General features: G+C 42.8%; 1 protein-coding gene across 2 annotated transcripts in view; it reads right to left on the bottom strand.

The window, feature by feature from the left end:
* Window positions 1-8,666: 8,666 nt before the first annotated feature.
* slc25a47a (solute carrier family 25 member 47a) overlaps window positions 8,667-17,471 on the bottom strand; it is an 18,531-nt gene continuing 9,726 nt past the window's right edge. The window contains exons 3-4 of one of the 2 annotated variants that reach the window (XM_061929616.1): window positions 9,536-9,800; window positions 8,667-9,469 (exon numbers count right to left, since the gene is read on the bottom strand). In XM_061929616.1, coding sequence (XP_061785600.1) covers window positions 9,156-9,469; window positions 9,536-9,800 — 579 coding nt within the window. In that variant the 3' untranslated portion in view covers window positions 8,667-9,155. The remainder of the gene's footprint in view (window positions 9,470-9,535; window positions 9,801-17,471) is intronic. The other variant, XM_061929615.1, reaches the window with a different exon arrangement.

The following is a 17,471-nucleotide window of genomic DNA, read 5'->3' as shown; positions in this document are numbered from 1 at the left end:
ATAGGTTCTCATCTTGAAGATAATACACAAATATGTTGAATAAAATAAAATAAGATAAGTTATTTAATTTCTTTATAAATGAAAATACATTTAATAACGTCATGCTGCATATGACATTCAAATCATTAAAATTAAATACTATTTTGATTAAAGACACCAACAATCCTAAAAAGTCTTTGTCCTCAGTCCACTTTTTTATATTTCCTTCATTTGTATTTATGTTTTTATGTCAAGTTTGCTTCTTTTTTTAAAGAAATGTGTCAATTCCTCTCTGATGACCTTATAACATAATCATGTGAACTTTTTTTTAAATTATCACAGATATATAGTATACAAAAATATCATATATAGCATGATGTTATTCACTTTATTTATCAATGAAAATAAATTTAAAAACATCAAGCTACATACGACATTCAAATCAATAAAATGAAATATTTTTTTGTTTATCTTTGTTGTTCGAATGACAAAAATAATTTTGAAACTGGCAAATTGTCACAAAAGTACCCAAAACATACTCTTGTCCTGGTACTCTCTGCAGTTGAGTAAATAAATACCTCTGTGACTCTTTGAGTAAATCAAAGCTTAAGTAGTTCACGAGCTAGTGAAGATCGTTAGTTGCGTCTGCTTGTGGCCCAAAAAAAGAAATACAGAATTTAATAAAAAGCCACAAACAAAAAAAACTAACATTTAGGATTTTTTTCCTGTGTTTCAGCACAATTCCTTAATATTAGAAACAGATCGGTGATTAAAAAGTCGACACAATTGTGCTGTGAAGTCATCAGGAAGGAATAAACACATTTATTTTAGAAAACAGGCAAATTTGTCATCCTGTCAAAACTTGATAACAATGGGAAAAAAGTGGATAAAAGTGGACTGGAGACAAACATGATGAACCTTTTTAGGATTATTGGTGTTTTTAATTATGCCATTAAATCTTCACAATAAACCCGAAGCAATTGTTTATTATTGTACAACTAAAATTACACCAATAAAACACTTTCAGAATGTTATTATCATTGAAGGGGAACTGCACCGTTTTGGAAGTATGCCTATTATTTACAATCCCTATGTAAGACAAGAATAAACAAGTTTTTATTATTTTTATGCATTTTAATTTTTAATATTCGGCAAGTATGAGATGGGAAACAATGCAGCTAATGGGAGTCAATATTGTGCCCATAAAGCCCTCTAAAAATACATTTTAAAAAACTGCCATAATACTCTATTTACATCTCGTGAGATGAATATTAACCAAGTATTTGCAATATTGTCATTATAAGCACTTATGCAGACAAACTATTTATAGCGGCGCCGAGAGCTAACTAGTATACAGTACTGAGCTGCTGCTGCATTGCCTCTGAGTTGGTAAAAATACATTCTAGATTATAAATCATGGCTCTCACCAATATGGTAGAAGGTTATGGTCATTAACTAAGAAATTGCTAAATTTTGATATCTAACTTATATTCGGAGATGGCTAGAAAGACATGAAAAGACGCTTGTTTGTGGCAACTTTAAAACCTTTTTTTTTTTTTTTAAACGTGCGGGAGAATTATGATTAAGATATAAACAGGTCAGTTGGCATCCCAGTGACAGCGGACATTGTACAATAAGTGATTGTTTTATTATGCTGACGCATGAGGCACAGTAGTGTTGTTGTTGAAGGTATGCTTAAAATGAGCAAAATATGTAAATATGACATGTTATCATTAATGTGCCTGTTACTACATTACATATATACTTAGTGTGTATATTAAATAATAATGGAGGCTTTTGGATGCATTTTAAAATGGAATTAAGTCATTTTTGTCCTCAAAATTCCTAATGACAATGTGACAAGGTTTTTTTTTAACTTTATACAATTTAGCAAATTTATTAAACATAAAAAAAAACAAGAAATCACTTGTACGTAAGTAAGCATTCACAGTCTTTGCCATGAAGCTCCAAAGTCAGATCAGGTGTATCCTGTTTCAACTGATCATCCTTGAGATGTTGCTACAGCTTAATTGGAGTCCACTTGTGGTAAATTTAGTTGGTTGGACATGATTTGGAAAGGCACACACCTGTCTATATATAATGTACCACACTTGACAGTGCATGGTAGAGCACAAACCAAGAATGAAGTTGAAGGAATTGTCTGTAGACCTCCGAGACAGGATTGTGTTGAGGCACAAATCTAGGGAAGAGTACAAAAAAAATATCTGCTGCCTTGAAGGTCCCAATGAGCACAGTGGTCTCCATCATCCGTGAATAGAAGAAGTTTGGAACCATCAGGACTCTTCTTAGAGCTGGCCGGCGAGCGATCAGGGGAGAAGGGCTCTAGTCAGGGAGGTGACCAAGAACCCGATGGTCACTCTGTCAGAGCTACAGCTTTCCTGTGGAGAGAGGAGAGCCTTCCAGAAGGACAACCATCTCTGCAGCAATCCACCAATCAGGCCTGTATGGTATAGTGGCCAAACGGAAGCCAATTCTTAGTAAAAGTTTGTCAAAATGCACCTGTCTGAGTCTCCTACCATGAGAAACGCAATTCTCTGGTCTGATGAGACAAAGATTAAACTCTTTGGCTTGAATGCCAGGCATCATGTTTGGAGGAAACCGGGCCCCGCTCATCACAAGGCCAATACCATCCCTACAAAGAAGGATGGTAGTGGCAGCATCATGATGCGGGGATGTTTTTCAGCGGTAGGCACTGGGAGATTAGTCAGGATAGAGGGAAAAATGAATGCAAAGATGTACACAGACATCCCGGATCAAAACCTGCTCCAGAGCGCTCTTGATCTCAGACCGAGGCGATGGTTCATCTTTCTGCAGGACAACAACTTTAAGCACACAGCCAAGATCTCAAAGGAATGACTATGTAACTCCCGTCAACTTGTTTTACGGCAGTTATTTTCGTGCACGCCGTCACCGTCTCTTTTCTGCAATCTTAATTTGAATAATAATGTCATTCAAAACAGGGGTCCCCAACCTTTTTTGTGCCACGGACCGGTTTAATGTAAGCATTATTTTCAGAGACTCGCTTTCCACTTGTGCCAGAGAAATACAGCAAAAATAAGTGCATCCATCCATCCATCTTCAACCGCTTATCCGGAATCGGGTCGCGGGGACAACAGCTCCAGCAGAGACCCCCATACTTCCCTCTCCGGAGCAAAATTAGCAACTTCCTCCTGGGGCATCCTGAAGCGTTCCCAGGCCAGAGAGGAGATGTAATCCCCCCATCTGTAAAAAATAAGTGCATGAAAAATACAACTCACTATAAAGCTGAATTAGTGGAAGCCCTGGGCTTGTTTCTTTGCAATGAGATCCCCAGCAGGTTACCATCAACCTGCTGGGGACTGCAGATGGAAATCAGCCTTTGGCTACAAAGGCTGATGTCACAAAGATATAACAAATGACCATTTTCCTATGAGGAGTTTTATTGTACATCTATTAACAAGCTTATTGGTGTGTCTAGTGGGACAGGCGAAAGTTACCGTATTTTTCGGACTATAAGTCGCAGTTTTTTTCATAGTTTGGCCGGGCTCCGGTGCAACTTATATATGTTTTTTTCCTTCTTTATTATGCATTTTCGGCAGGTGCGACTTATACTCCGGTGCGACTTATACTCCGAAAAATACGGTAAGTCGGAGAAAATGCAGTTGTTTGTAAATTATTTAATGTTTCTCTGCGGCCTGGTAGCAAATGCGTCACGAACCGATACCGGTCCCTGGACCGGTAATTGGGGACCACTGATTTAAAAGAATACACATGACAAAACAAACGTTACTTAAGAATACAGTATTTGTGCTCAACAGCCTTAAATGGCGAATACATTTTTTTTTTACTACTTTATTTACAGCAAATCCATCAATTCACAATACTGATCATTTAAAAGGTCATTTTTGTAAGGCCGCATGCATGGATTTAAAGGTGCCATATGTTGTAATGTGGAAATGGTACTGCAATCACGTTCAAAATTCTGTAGTCCCCTTCCACTCTCCATGACTGAGGTTGCCAGATACACAGCCAAATCCGAATTCTACTCCAATAAACTTCAAATGGCAATCGACGAATCCTACGCTGTAGGTTTCTCTTGTTTATGCTACTTGCAAGATGGTTTACTAAGCAATTATGCCACATTTTACTGATGTCCATTAGCCAAATGTATTTGTAAAGTTATGCAACAATATTTTCATTGGGAGTCGGGACAGATTGTTGGCATTACCCCGCTAAAATGTCTAGTTTGACTGCATGGACCATCATCAAAATAATTATATGTAATATATTATAGATCTCATAGGCCTACTTTGATGGCAATCCAAAGCCAACAGTAAAAGTACCGCCACATTTCGTTCAGCATAACTCCATGTTGCATCCAACCTGACGCACTGCATTCTCTTCCATCTACACACACAGGGCCGGCCCTTGGCATAGGCCGTATAGGCAAATGCTAAGGGCGCCGTCCATCAGGGGGCGCCACGCCAGTGCCACAAATGTTGGAGGAAAAAAAAAAAAAAAAAAAAAGTTGGTAGTATTATTTCTAAATACAAAAAATAATCCCACGTTAAGCAAAGTAAAGCCTATTTAATAGAAATATTATTATTTGTTACACCCCCTCCCCCCGCACGGTGCGCCCCCTCCCTTCCCGTATCATGACTCTTTTTGGACGTCACCACATCAAAAAAATCAACACAAGATGTCAAAACGGCCAAAACTGTCAGGTACCCAGGGAAGAAAAAAGAGAAAAGAAGAGGAGGAGAAACGAGAAAAGACAGAGGTAGCAGGTAGGTAACGTTAGCCTACATGAAATTATTTGTCTGTTACAGAATGTGATAGTAACCTGGCTTTTTAGCATTAAGCTAATGTTACATGATTCGGCAATTGCTAATCAATAAATAGCTAGTTCTGTTTTAACGTCGGGTTAATATTGTGGAGGGGGCTAAATTGTTATGGAAAATAATAATGTAACGTTAGGTAATTACAGTACTCCCACCTTACATTCCTCAGGGACATTTGTATTAGATCTTTTAAGCAGGTGTTTTTTGTTTACATTGTTATTGCCTTCTGGTTAGCTAATGTTTGCCCTGCAGGTAATAGTCACTTTTCCACCCCTTTATATATTAGGTATAGTTGTAAGTAAAAAAAAAAGGTCAAAGACAAAGCTATTCGGTTTCTTGTGAGTATATACACTTCACTGCCGATGTGGGGGGCGCCACCTAAAATCTTGCCTAGGGCGCCAGATTGGTTAGGGCCGGGCCTGTACACACATCACCATCTTTCAGTGCAGAGTGCAATTCTATGAGCCAACCCACATTATGCATAAATCATATAGCCTACTACCATGTCAATACACAAAGTAGAAAATCATTACATGTAATACATTATTTTGTGCCAAGCAAATACCACATATGTGCCTGATGCACATACAGTACCAGAAACCGCAATTAGCTGCGCTAATGTTGGAACACATTTCCTCAGCGTATCAGCATATTGAGAACGAAATAGGCACTGACACTACCCATATCCACATAGGTTTTATTTGTCGAAAATATATTTTGTCCTGTCAGTTGGATGACACATCGACATACAGGCTAACGGGCATATATTTCCCCCGTTAGCCTGTATGTTGATGTGTCATTGACCGGGCTAGCATGCTAAGCTACACTAGTGTGATGTTGCACAAGCATAGTAGCTTTGTTAGACAAGATCATAGACCAGTGGTTCTTAACCTTGTTGGAGGTACCGAACCCTACCAGTTTCATATGCGCATTCACCGAACCCTTTTTTTCTTGAAAAATAAAATGCTTTTTTTTCAAATTCAAGACAAATTTACATCTTTTTTTTACTGGTGCACACATGAACATCACCTTGTTCAAAGAACAAAACCAACACAGAGCATGAACTCACAACAAATTACACACCTGCAAACCAGTGTGACTTCTGCGGTTGCCGTATACATAATACACCGATAGGGAGAAGTTTTTATTTACTCGATGAGTCGGGTGTGTCTTGACCTATGCGGCGGAGGCTCCGCCGAACCCCTGAGGCCAACCCAGGTTAAGAACCACTGTCATAGACTGTCATGGACAATATAGTTAACATACGAAATGTCCATTTCCATTTATTACAAGTAATGAGAAAACGTAAATGCCTTACTTACCTATCAAGGAGGAAATTAGCAAGTTTGGCATCAGATGAAAAAATCTTCTCGATCAATCGTCTCCATCTTTCAAAGGCATCCCCGATACAAATCCTCATTTTGTTCCTGACTTTGTCATGAAGAAGTTGATAATCGTAACGACGCATTTTATATTTACTAAGGTCTGACATGTTTAGTAACTTTACCAGTGGCTAGAGCTCAACAAAGAGGGTGGTGCGTAACTGGCAACATGGATGTGACACACTCACTGACTTTTTAATTGATCAAACGGTGGAGGACGGGGCATCGAAATGAAAACAATAAAAACATTTCAGGGTTGTAAATCTAATTTTGAAATGAGCATATCCTGGCTGAACTACTGTTATCAGTTATACATGTATTCGAAAATAACATGATTTATTAATGCCTTTTGACATATAAAGGTCATTTAATGATGACTTGACATGAAATCATTACATATGGCACCTTAAGTTACAGTAAAAAAAATAAATTCTACGATAGGAGTCAGTGGCGCCCCCGTGCGTCATTCATTGCAATGACAGAAAAGTAAAAGTACCGGTAGTTGAAACTATGGCGATGATACTCCCTGATTTTCTTTTTTTATTTACCCCTTGTTCATGTTTATTTTATTGTCCCTTTTTACTCCCAAGTAGTATATATCTTTTATACAAAACCTTAAAAATTTCCAATATCACATAACATGACCTCGCAAGCCTCCTTCGTAAAAAAAACTAAAAGTCTAGGAAGTGGAAAATGTGAAACGCTGTCAATACCTTCCGGATGTGCTGTAGGAGGAATACAGCAACTCCCATTGGCGCAATTGTTAGCTGACTTTTGCTATTGTTTATTTACGAGTTAGAATGCACAAAAAGAAAAACAATGTGTGCTTGTCCTACAGAGGGATTGTGAATTATAGGCACAATAATAATAATAAAAAAAAGTGCAGATTCCCTTCAAAAGCTTCACTTTCCTTTTAGTCATGAAGATAGAAGCAGCAGCAGCATATATTTAACTGTTGTACAACCCACACTTCAAACAGGCGTTGTACTTTTTATTTAATGGTACGAAAACAAACTTGAGATAATATTTTTGATGTGCGTCCTTCAGCTTCCTGGTTTTACTACTTCCAGCAACAATTGGCTGGTGGAGGAGCGCCCTCCAGTGGCCACTTGTTGATGTACAGTACATGTGCCTTTGAAGACCTGAGCTTGTAACATCCGCGGTCATAAAAACTGAATATACTACAGCGGAATATCTAAATGTTGAAAAAAAAAAATACAATAAATTAAACCACAATATTAATTATTCATGTAACATTTAACACTTTGTTATGACTGTACAAAGGAAGTTATTGTTATGCAAAATAGCATTTTAATGACAGTAATAAAAATGATATAAATATATCGTCTCTCTCACTAGAGAGAAAGGACACTATAACGCTCGCTTTTGAAAGGGAAAAACTTTCTCTACATGTTCTAAAACGACACCCGGATCTCTGCCAGACATCCGTCAGTCAGCTACAGATGTGGGAGCTGACAATTTGCTCATGTTGTTTTACTTCATGAATACCGTATTTTCCGCACTATAAGGCGCACCGGATTATTAGCCGCACCTTCTATGAATTACATATTTCATAATTTTGTCCACCAATAAGCCGCCCCGGACTATAAGCCGCGCCTACGCTGCGCTAAAGTGAATGTCAAAAAAACGCTGCGCTAAAGTGAATGTCAAAAAAACAGTCAGATAGTTCAGTCAAACTTTAATAATATATTGAAAACCAGCGTTCTAACAACTCTGTCCCAAAATGTACGCAAATGTGCAATCACAAACATAGTAAAATTCAAAATGGTGTAGAGCAATAAATAGCAACATAATGTTGCTCGAACGTTAATGTCACAACACACAAAATAAACATAGCGCTCACCTTCTGAAGTTATTCTTCATTCGTAAATCCTTCGAATTCTTCGTCTTCGGTGTCCGAATTGAAAAGTTGCGCAAGCGTGGGATCCAAAAATGGCCGGCTCCGCCTCGTCGAAGTCATCGGATTCAGTGTCGCTGTTGTTGTGCAGCAGTTCTGTGAATCCTGCCTTCCGGAAAGCTCGGACCACAGTTGTGACCGAAACTATCTGCCCAGGCATTTACGATCCACTGGCAGATGTTGGCGTATGTCGACCGGCGCTATCTGCCCGTCTTAGTGAAGGTGTGTTCGCCTTCGGAGCTGTGTGAAAAAAGCCACCCGGCCTCTTCGCGTAAACTTCCCTTAACCACTCGCTCATCTTTTCTTCATCCATCCATCCCTTCGAGTTAGCTTTTATGATGACGCCGGCTGGAAAGGTCTCTTTTGGATGGGTGGAAGTTAGCATGGCAAGCTAGAACCACAGTGAAGGATGACTCCTCATTCCCTGTGGTGCGAATATTCACCGTACGTGCTCCCGTTCCACAGTGCAGTTCACAGGAATATCAGTTGCTGTGAAATACGGTAGTAATCCGTGTGCTGATGGAGAGATTGCGTCTTTTTATGAACCGGATCCTTGTCGCGTAGTAGGAGCCATTTTGTGGTCTTTACAGATGTAAACAGGAAATGAAACGTACGGTGATATCCGCGCGTTTTTTCTTCTTCTTCCGGGGGCGGGTGAAGCGCTTCCTGTTCTATGGGGGCGGGTGCTTTCCTTGGCGGTTGCTTGCGTAGAAGAAGAAGCGCTTCCTGTTCTACCGGGAAAAAAGATGGCGGCTGTTTACCGAAGTTGCGAGATCGAAACTTTATGAAAATTAATCGTAATAAAGCGCACCGGGTTATAAGGCGCACTGTTAGCTTTTGAGAAAATTTGTGGTTTTTAGGTGCGCCTTATAGTGCGGAAAATACGGTAAGCTAACCTAACATGATATTATTATAACACTCGCACTTCTTTTTAAACATATATGTAACCAAATGTTGCTTTGTACATTATTCAAACGTTTTATGATAAAATATTTAATATTCAGGTGGGATCTCTTTTCCAGGTACAATGTTCTGTTATTCCAGGCTGACCCGTGAAGGGGGCACACTGTCATGCGTGTCTTGCAGGATGTGGGTGAGCAGCTCATACATGACAAACACCACCATGTTGACTGGGAAGGCGCGCAGGCAGTTGATGCCCCAGCTCCGGAAGAAGACGCTGGGGCCCTCGGTGCGCGCAGTCTCGGCGATGCAGTGAAAAAAACCTCGGTAGCGCTTCCTCTCCCGGGCGCCGTCCATCTGTAGGCGTGCCTTGATGATGTCCATTGGCGTGCCAAGGGTCCACCCCGCCATTCCTGCCACGCCCCCAGCCAGCATCACCACGCCCCAGGCTGGACGAGACGATACAGACATTGAAACATGTCTACTTACTGGCGATGATATCGCTTCTCATTTACCTGGCTTCTCTCTGCCACTCTCTGTCAGCCATTCACAAACGCTGGCGTAGGTCAAAAAGTAGGTGGCGAAGGACGGTCCGTCCCTAAGCATGAGAGGCATGACCCCCCTGTAGAGACCCCGGAAGCCCTCTTCTCTGACAATGCTCAGCAGGCAGTGGATGGGACCGCGGTACTTGGGATGGGCTGAGCTGCCTTGTCGCCTCCTGGACTCAGTCTGACACTGGAGACGCACTTTGACGATGTCACCTGGGGACAGGACTAACGTCTTCACAAGGAGGACGGTGGACACGCGTTAGTGATGCCATCTTTACAAGCTTTTTGTTTGGTTTTAAAGGGGAACATTATCACAATTTCAGAAGGGTTGACACCATTAAAAATCAGTTCCCAGTGGCTTATTATATTATATACCCATCACGCAATATCCCTAAAAAAAGCTTCAAAGTGCCTGATTTTAACCATTGTTATATACACCCGTCCATTTTCCTGTGACGTCACATAGTGATGCCAACACAAACAAACATGGCGGAAAGAACAGCAAGCTATAGCGACAATAGCTCGGATTCAGACTCGGATTTCAGCGGCTTAAGCGATTCAAAAGATTACGCATGTATTGAAACGGATGGTTGTAGTGTGGAGGCAGGTAGCGAAAACGAAATTGAAGAAGAAACTGAAGCTATTGAGCCAAATCGGTTTGAACCGTATGCAAGCGAAACCGACGAAAACGACACGACAGCCAGCGACACGGGAGAAAGCGAGGACGAATTCGGCGATCGCCTTCTAACCAACGATTGGTATGTGTTTGTTTGGCATTGAAGGAAACTAACAACTATGAACTAGGTTTACAGCATATGAAATACATTTGGCAACAACATGCACTTTGAGAGTGCAGACAGCCCAATTTTCATCAATTAATATATTCTGTAGACATACCCTCATCCGCTCTCTTTTCCTGAAAGCTGATCTGTCCAGTTTTGGAGTTGATGTCAGCAGGCCAGGGAAGCTAGGGTCGATATTCTTCTCTTGATCATCTTCGGTGGCATAAGGGACGGTGTGAGCCAAGACATCCAGGGGGGTTTAGCTCACTCGTCTGCGGGAACAAACTGCCGCCATTGCTTGCCGTGCTACCGAGGTCCTTTGTCCCTGAATTGCTCACACACTCCGGCAGATTCAATGGGGGTCTGGCGGCAGATTTCTTTGACTTTATCGTTGGAAATGCATCTGCTTTGAGTGTCGCAGGATATCCACACATTCTTGCCATCTCTGTCGTAGCATAGCTTTCGTCGGTAAAGTGTGCGGAACAAACGTCCAATTTCTTGCCACTTTCGCATCTTTGGGCCACTGGTGCAACTTGAATCCGTCCCTGTTCGTGTTGTTACACCCTCCGACAACACACCGACGAGGCATGATGTCTCCAAAGTACGGAAAACAGTCGAAAAAAACGGAAAATAACAGAGCTGATTTGACTCGGTGTTTGTAATGTGTTTGAGAAAATGGCGGATTGCTTCCCGATGTCGCTCCGAGAGCGAATAATAGAAAGGCGTTTAATTCGCCAAAATTCACCCATTTAGAGTTCGGAAATCGGTTAAAAAAATATATGGTCTTTTTTCTACAACATCAAGGTATATATTGACGCTTACATAGGTCTGGTGATAATGTTCCCCTTTAAGGATGCTGACTCACAGACATAACAATGGCACCAATCTACATTACAGTGCAAGAGTTGTTGCAATTGAAATTAAGAGAAATTGAATTTGTCTGTTCCGGGGTCAAGCTGAGGCCATCACCAAACCTTACCAACAATAATTTAAGTATTACTTCCAAAGCTTGTTTATGAACATTGTTTGCTCTACTTTTGAGACAAGAGACTCTCAAACGCTCGCTTTACATGAAGTAAGTGCACTTTCTTCCTGAAGCTTTGCTACACATCCTAAAATAAAGCCTGTAGCTCAGTCAGCTACAGACGTGCAGAGTTTCTTCTTAATGTAATCGAATGTGGCGTCGCCACAGCATTTTTAATACCGCCACACCTTGAAAATAAGGATTTTTTTAAAACTTGAAAACAAATTACAGTAATATAATATATTGCAGCCCCGAGAAGAAATCACACAAACTCCGACGCTATTTATAACTTTGAGTACCAATCTTATGATAACAAAGGGCACAATTCCAACAGGTTTTACTTCCCGTGCAAAGACTTTCGTCTCATGAGTCCGCACTTCCCCTGACACACAACAACACTTCCTCATTCTTATCAATCACCTTTCATGCACGGACACTGTGTTTGCGACCATGGGAAAAATTGACATCAAATCCAAACTACACAAACATAAAACATTAACATTAGCTGGCCGTTACAGTATGAATTGATATATATAGCCCATTATTTGCGCACTATTGACAAGTGATGTACCGAAAACCTGACCACCGAAAAAAGACTTTGATCACCGAAAACCGCGCTACCAAAACTGGATGTAAACAAAACTTATGCCTTTGTGACTGTCTAGAGCCTTGTCGGTAGGTCTGCGATGTGGACGTGACTTTTATATATATTGCAGATATACCCGCGGACAGCGATCTACAAAAAGAAGAGAAAGTCCACCTAGAGCAACAGCGCATATCAAGTGTGATGTCATGTTTGCTGCTGCTCTTATTTCGTCAGGGACATTGAGAAACAGAAGTAAACACGGGTACATTTTATAATAACACCAGAAGAAGAGGCTAGATTTGTTACTATCCATCCATCCATCCATCTTCTTCCGCTTATCCGAGGTCGGGTCGCGGGGGCAGCAGCCTAAGCAGGGAAGCCCAGACTTCCCTCTCCCCAGCCACTTCGTCCAGCTCCTCCCGGGGGATCCCGAGGCGTTCCCAGGCCAGCCGGGAGACATAGTCTTCCCAACGTGTCCTGGGTCTTCCTCGTGGCCTCCTACCGGTCGGACATGCCCTAAACACCTCCTTAGGGAGGCGCTCGGGTGGCATCCTGACCAGATGCCCGAACCACCTCATCTGGCTCCTCTCGATGCGGAGGAGCAGCGGCTTTACTTTGAGCTCCCCCCGGATGACAGAGCTTCTCACCCTATCTCTAAGGGAGAGCCCCGCCACCCGGCGGAGGAAACTCATTTCGGCCGCTTGTACCCGTGATCTTGTCCTTTCGGTCATAACCCAAAGCTCATGACCATAGGTGAGGATGGGAACGTAGATCGACCGGTAAATTGAGAGCTTTGCCTTCCGGCTCATAGTCGGACTCACCTCGACGCACAGCAAGGGCTCTGGAACCAGTTCTCTCGAGAGGGGCTGGACTCTCTTCCACTCTGGCGTTGCCAGCAGTGAGAGGCGACGGGCTGGGGTGGCAATTCTTGTTGCCCCCCGGCTCAGAGCCTGCATGTTGGAGTTCAACCCGGTGGACGAGAGGGTAGCTTCCCTCCGCCTTCGGGTGGGGGGACGGGTCCTGACTGTTGTTTGCGCTTACGCGCCAAACAGCAGCTCAGAGTACCCACCCTTTTTGGATTCACTCGAGGGAGTACTTGAGAGTGCTCCCCCGGGTGATTCCCTCGTTCTACTGGGGGACTTCAACGCTCATATTGGCAACGACAGTGAAACCTGGAGAGGCGTGATTGGGAAGAATGGCCGCCCGGATCTGAACCCAAGTGGTGTTTTGTTATTGGACTTTTGTGCCCGTCACGGATTGTCCATAACGAACACCATGTTCAAGCATAAGGGTGTCCATATGTGCACTTGGCACCAGGACACCCTAGGCCGCAGTTCTATGATCGACTTTGTAGTTGTGTCATCGGATTTGCGGCCTCATGTTTTGGACACTCGGGTGAAGAGAGGGGCGGAGCTTTCTACCGATCACCACCTGGTGGTGAGTTGGCTGCGATGGTGGGGGAGGATGCCGGACAGACCTGGCAGGCCCAAACGCATTGTGAGGGTTTGCTGGGAACGTCTGGCAGAGTCTCCTGTCAGAGAGAGTTTCAATTCCCACCTCCGGAAGAACTTTGAACATGTCACGAGGGAGGTGCTGGACATTGAGTCCGAGTGGACCATGTTCCGCACCTCTATTGTCGAGGCGGCTGATTGGAGCTGTGGCCGCAAGGTAGTTGGTGCCTGTCGTGGCGGTAATCCTAGAACCCGTTGGTGGACACCGGCGGTGAGGGATGCCGTCAAGCTGAAGAAGGAGTCCTATCGGGTTCTTTTGGCTCATGGGACTCCTGAGGCAGCGGACAGGTACCGACAGGCCAAGCGGTGTGCGGCTTCAGCGGTCGCGGAGGCAAAAACTCGGACATGGGAGGAGTTCGGGGAAGCCATGGAAAACGACTTCCGGACGGCTTCGAAGCGATTCTGGACCACCATCCACCGCCTCAGGAAGGGGAAGCAGTGCACTACCAACACCGTGTATGGTGCGGATGGTGTTCTGCTGACCTCGACTGCGGAAGTTGTGGATCGGTGGAGGGAATACTTCGAAGACCTCCTCAATCCCACCAACACGTCTTCCTATGAGGAAGCAGTGCCTGAGGAATCTGTGGTGGGCTCTCCTATTTCTGGGGCTGAGGTTGCTGAGGTAGTTAAAAAGCTCCTCGGTGGCAAGGCCCCGGGGGTGGATGAGATCCGCCCGGAGTTCCTTAAGGCTCTGGATGCTGTAGGGCTGTCTTGGTTGACAAGACTCTGCAGCATCGCGTGGACATCGGGGGCAGTGCCTCTGGATTGGCAGACCGGGGTGGTGGTTCCTCTCTTTAAAAAGGGGAACCGGAGGGTGTGTTCTAACTATCGTGGGATCACACTCCTCAGCCTTCCCGGTAAGGTCTATTCAGGTGTACTGGAGAAGAGGCTACGCCGGATAGTCGAACCTCGGATTCAGGAGGAACAGTGTGGTTTTCGTCCTGGTCGTGGAACTGTGGACCAGCCCTATACTCTCGGCAGGGTCCTTGAGGGTGCATGGGAGTTTGCCCAACCAGTCTACATGTGCTTTGTGGACTTGGAGAAGGCATTCGACCGTGTCCCTCGGGAAGTCCTGTGGGGAGTGCTCAGAGAGTATGGGGTTTCGGACTGTCTGATTGTGGCGGTCCGCTCCCTGTATGATCAGTGTCAGAGCTTGGTTCGCATTGCCGGCAGTAAGTCGGACACGTTTCCGGTGAGGGTTGGACTCCGCCAAGGCTGCCCTTTGTCACCGATTCTGTTCATAACTTTTATGGACAGAATTTCTAGGCGCAGTCAAGGCGTTGAGGGGATCCGGTTTGGTGGCTGCAGGATTAGGTCTCTGCTTTTTGCAGATGATTTGGTCCTGATGGCTTCATCTGGCCAGGATCTTCAGCTCTCACTGGATCGGTTCGCAGCTGAGTGTGAAGCGACTGGGATGAGAATCAGCACCTCCAAGTCCGAGTCCATGGTTCTCGCCCGGAAAAGGGTGGAGTGCCATCTCCGGGTTGGGGAGGAGATCTTGCCCCAAGTGGAGGAGTTCAAGTACCTCGGAGTCTTGTTCACGAGTGAGGGAAGAGTGGATCGTGAGATTTGTTGCTAGTTATTTTAAAATTTTAAAAAAGTCATACAAATTCTGTAAGCACTTGAAAAAAATCTCAACTAAGTACATTGTAAAAAATGCAGCAACAATTGAAAATATGTCAAAAAGTTGACAAAATATGTTAATACTAATTAATAACGGATTTGTTTTAAATGTATGTATACATTTTTTGATCTTTTTTTAAAGAAAACCATATCATCATAGCAAATTATGCAAATTACCATAACCATGCCCCCAAGACCACAGGTATCTTGGCAGTTTAGGGGAAACCCTGGAAGTGGGAGCTGTAATATGACCATTTTGTTTTTCTTTGGCGGATAGATTAACCTAGCATGTTTAAATGCAATGTTAGTATTACGGGTGTCCCGATATGGGCAAAAAAACAAGTACAGTATGGAATTAAATCATCCATCCATCCATTTTCTACCGCTTGTTCCTTTCAGGGTTGCGGGGGGTGCTGGAGCCTATCTCAGCTATCATATTGCATGGAATCATGAAGTGTTACATTGTGATTAGGACCAAGTTCTTCTCGATATATTATGTTTTTTTTCTTCAAAACTGATTTTTTTGTACATGGTTTTTTTCTTGTAACATTCTGGTATTGCAGTCTAAAACAGCACATTTGTCAATGCAAACAAGTATTAAATAATTATAAATGCATATTGCTTACACATACAAAGCCTTCAAGATAGAAGCGTATTAGAAAATATTGAGTATCATATGTGCCTGTATCACAATCTTAAAGGGGAACTGCACTTTTTTGGAATTTTGCCTATGATTCACAATCCTTATTTATGACAAGTGAAGTGAATGAAGTGTGAAGTGAATTATATTTATTTAGCGCTTTTCTCTAGTGACTCAAAGCACTTTACATAGCGAAACCCAATATCTAAGTTACATTTAAACCAGTGTGGGTGGCACTGGGAGCAGGTGGGTAAAGTGTCTTGCCCAAGGACACAACAGCAGCGACTAGGATGGCGGAAGCGGGAATCGAACCCGCAACCCTCAAATTGCTGGCACGGCCACTCTACCAACTGAGCTATGCCGCCCAAAAACAAAAACACATGTTTTTCTTAATGCATTCTAATTTGTAAATAAATGCAATCAAAACTGTGCTTACAATGGAGCCCATGGATGTCGCTCTATTCTGTCTATGATGTGCTTAAAAAAACACTAAAACACCTCCATTCAGGTTTTATATATGATGTAAGTATATATGTAAGGTAGTAACAGGCACATTTATAATAACATTTAATATTTACTTAGTTTGCTAATTTTAAGCATACGGCGGTGCATTCATTTCAAAAACACATCACAGCGTTCGCTTTATCCTTTGACAACATTACTGATTACTACTCACTGCAGACTTCATGATAAACAAACACTATGATGCCGTCTATTAAAATATTCATATATTCTTGTTTACAACAAGAATGACTCATAATCCTTGCCTTGGGGGTGAAGCAAGCGTCTTTCTCGCCATTTCCTGGACTAAATTGAATGTCAAGTTGACTTGTCGGATTATGTCCTCATCCTACTATCAGGGTGAGAGGCAGTATTTATGATCTAGAATAAACGTTCACGAGCTCCGAGGAAAAAACGTAGCTCACCAGCTGATGTCAACATAGACACACAAGCTAGTGGTCAGGGCGCTGCCTAAATAGTTTGTCTGCGTTCGCGCTTATAATAACAATACCTCTAAAACTTGGTAAATATTCAAGTCACAAAATGTAAATGGTGTATTGTTGGCAGGTTTTGGGTGGTTATTTAGAGGGCTTTGGCTCCATTGTAAACATACTTTTATTTACAAGTAAGAATGCATATAAAAAATATAAATCTGTCTTCTTGTCTCTCATAATAATTGTGAACGTTAAGCAAAATTCCGAAAAAAGTTCAGTTCCCCTTTGACTTAATGAATTATTGTGGCCACTGGGTGTCGCCAAAAAAGAAATTACCTTAAAGACAGAATGAGTCCGCCATGAAGTCAATGTTTTTTTTAATTTGCATTGGGTTACCGTATTTTCCGCACTATAAGGCGCACCTAAAAACCACAATTTTTCTCAAAAGCTGACAGTGCGCCTTATAACCCGGTGCGCTTTATTACGATTCATTTTCATAAAGTTTCGATCTCGCAACTTCGGTAAACAGCCGCCATCTTTTTTCCCGGTAGAACAGGAAGCGCTTCTTCTTCTACGCAAGCAACCGCCAAGGAAAGCACCCGCCCCCATAGAACAGGAAGCGCTTCTTCTTCTACTGTAAGCTACCACCCGCCCCCGGAAGAAGAAGAAAAAACGCGCGGATATCACCGTACGTTTCATTTCCTGTTTACATCTGTAAAGACCACAAAATGGCTCCTACTAAGCGATCCGGTTCATAAAAAGACGCAATCTCTCCATCCGCACACGGATTACTACCGTATTT

This window comes from Nerophis lumbriciformis, linkage group LG34, assembly GCF_033978685.3.
Source record: "Nerophis lumbriciformis linkage group LG34, RoL_Nlum_v2.1, whole genome shotgun sequence".
NCBI classification, from domain to species: domain Eukaryota; kingdom Metazoa; phylum Chordata; class Actinopteri; order Syngnathiformes; family Syngnathidae; genus Nerophis; species Nerophis lumbriciformis.
This window is presented reverse-complemented; position numbering and strand designations above follow the sequence as displayed.